A 2,795-nucleotide genomic window follows, 5' to 3' on the forward strand; every position below is an offset into this window, starting at 1 on the left:
TACGTACGTATGTACATACATACATGCATACATACATACATACATACATACATACATACATACATACATACATATATACATACATACAAGCATACATACATACATACATACATACATACATACATACATACATGCATGCATACATTCATACATACATATACACATACATGCCCCCTACTTCCGTTCGGAGAGGCTTCCCACTACCTACCGTCTTAACCATAACGATTTCCTGAACCGCTTCACCAAATCCCTAGTAGACCTGACCACACTCAACCGTCACACACTACCATGCCTGTGCTCAAATACACACTCAACCGTCACACACTACCATGCCTCTGCTCAGATACACACTCAACCGTCACAAACTACCATGCCTCTGCTCAGATACACACTCAACCATCACACACTACCATGCCTCTGCTCAGATACACACTCAACCATCACACACTACCATGCCTCTGCTCAGATACACACTCAACCATCACACACTACCATGCCTCTGCTCAGATACACACTCAACCATCACACACTACCATGCCTCTGCTCAGATACACACTCAACCATCACACACTACCATGCCTCTGCTCAGATATGGCGGCAAACCACCTCAAGTCTGCCACGGATTTGGTCGTGTCTACGGGAGAGTATCATGACCTGGGCTCACTTATCAAGGTACGGACTGTTTCACCCGAGGGCAAGTGCTTGTGTACCACATGTATTAGAGTATTCATCATGCTTGATGGCAAGTGCTTGTGTACCTTAGCTAGAGCATGCATGCATCAGAGCATCACCTCCACATATTTTGAAGCAAAGATCAATCGTGAGGAAGAAATCGTATGTGTGTCTCTGTAGAACCACCCCAGCCAACACTGACCCAGTTCAAATTCTGGAGCATTAAGTGATGGCTCTGTATGTGGTCAATCTAGTGCTAGTAAGTTCAATTGCTTGTAGTACCAGTACATTCTATCCTTATAAGTGATGGCTCTAGTCTAGTGCTAGTATTTCAATTGCTTTTAGTACCAGTACATCCTATCCTTATGAGTGATGGCTCTAGTGTAGTGCTAGTATTTCAATTGATTTTAATACCAGTACATTCTATCCTTATAAGTGATGGCTCTAGTGTAGTGCTAGTATTTCAATTGATTTTAGTACCAGTACATTCTATCCTTACAAGTGATGCCTCTAGTCTAGTGCTAGTAAGTTCAATTGCTCTTAGTACCAGTACATGCTATCCTTATAAATGATGGCTCTAGTCTGGTGTTAGTATTTCAATTGCTTTTAGTACCACTACAGTCCATCCTTATCATATGCCATGTATTGAACTGACACCAACTCCTACGAGTGACTATCAAGCACACGTTACTCTATAACCCCCTCAACCAACCCCCTCTCCCAGTTAAACCTCTCACAGATTAACTGACGTTTCCGCAGTTAAACAGTCTCCCTGATTAAGTTAAAAGCTTGTATTGTATACCAACAGTCCGGCGATGACGACAAAGCCAGTGTTGCATATGTGTCTGGGTTTCAGTCGGAGCCGCACAAGCTCAGCGGGGCAACCTACGACTCGGCTATCATTGCTGGGGATGATGAGCATCGGCCTCTGCGGTGGATGGCATTGGAGAGTGTAGTCGATAACATATACAGCGTCAGGTAATTATGTACAACATATACAGCATCAGGTAACTATGTACAACATATACAGCGTCAGGTAACTATATACAACATATACAGCGTCAGATATCTATGTACAACATATACAGCGTCAGGTATCTATGTACGACATATACAGCGTCAGGTAACTATATACAACATATACAGCGTCAGATATCTATGTATAACATATACAGCGTCAGGCAGCTATGTACAACCTATACAGCGTCAGGTATCTATGTACGGCATATACAGCGTCAGGTATCTATGTACACAACCTACACATCGTCAGGTATCTGTGTACAACGTAAGAAACATTTCCAGCTGCGTGCAAATGATCAATCAAGCGCATAGACACCAAATGCTTTTGCATTCTTCGTCCGCACCCGCATGTCACCTTCTTGCACGGTTCCTGGTAGTACTCTGATCGCTCACCCCATGCACTCTATACCATATACTTACAACTGAGTCACAGATCGTATGTATGGTCTTTCGGTATCTAAACCATTTCACACAACTGTGTCACAGATCGGATATCTGGTCTTTCGTCATCTAAACCATTCTCCAACGGTATCACAGATCTGATGTATGGTCGTTTGGTAAATAAACCATTTCTCACAACTCTGTCACAGATCACTCACCCCATGCACCCTATACCATTTTCCCACAATTGTGTCACAGATCGGATATCTGGTCTTTCGGCATCGTGCTATGGGAAATGGCGACTTGTGCGGAACTCCCGTACGGAAAGGTAGACATTCATGAGGTTATGGCGAAGATCGAGACGGGTTATCGCATGCCCAAACCCCGCAACTGCCCCGAACAAGGTTGGTACTTTCCAAATCTAGTGTCTATGTGACCGTCGTTTGTATGTAAGGTTGTGTGTGGCGAGCAAGGTTGGTACTTTCCAAATGTTGTAACTATGTGACCGTCGTCGTTTGTATGTAAGGTAGTGTGTGGCGAAGGATTTTAGTCGGCTTTGTTGACGGGTTGATATTGGAGGGTGTTTGCACATGTTAGAATAGGTCAGCAAGTAAGTGCGACCATACTGTGGTATACTTATGTCTTACCGCAACTAGCTCCATTCTGACTGCGGTATTCTTTGGTCCTACTACAACTAGCACTTAACGCACGTCCAATACTTA

General features: G+C 43.6%; 1 protein-coding gene across 1 annotated transcript; it reads left to right on the forward strand.

Annotated features, from left to right (window-relative positions):
* Positions 1 to 288: 288 nt before the first annotated feature.
* On the forward strand, positions 289 to 2,509 carry SARC_04845 (hypothetical protein; the record flags this gene model as incomplete). Its single annotated transcript, XM_014301307.1, has 3 exons — positions 289 to 672; positions 1,481 to 1,650; positions 2,332 to 2,509. The coding sequence occupies 3 exons, from the start codon at positions 289 to 291 to the stop codon at positions 2,507 to 2,509; spliced, it is 732 nt and encodes a 243-aa protein (XP_014156782.1).
* Positions 2,510 to 2,795: the final 286 nt, after the last annotated feature.

Source organism: Sphaeroforma arctica (assembly GCF_001186125.1).
Source record: "Sphaeroforma arctica JP610 unplaced genomic scaffold supercont1.287, whole genome shotgun sequence".
Lineage (NCBI taxonomy): Eukaryota > Ichthyosporea > Ichthyophonida > Sphaeroforma > Sphaeroforma arctica.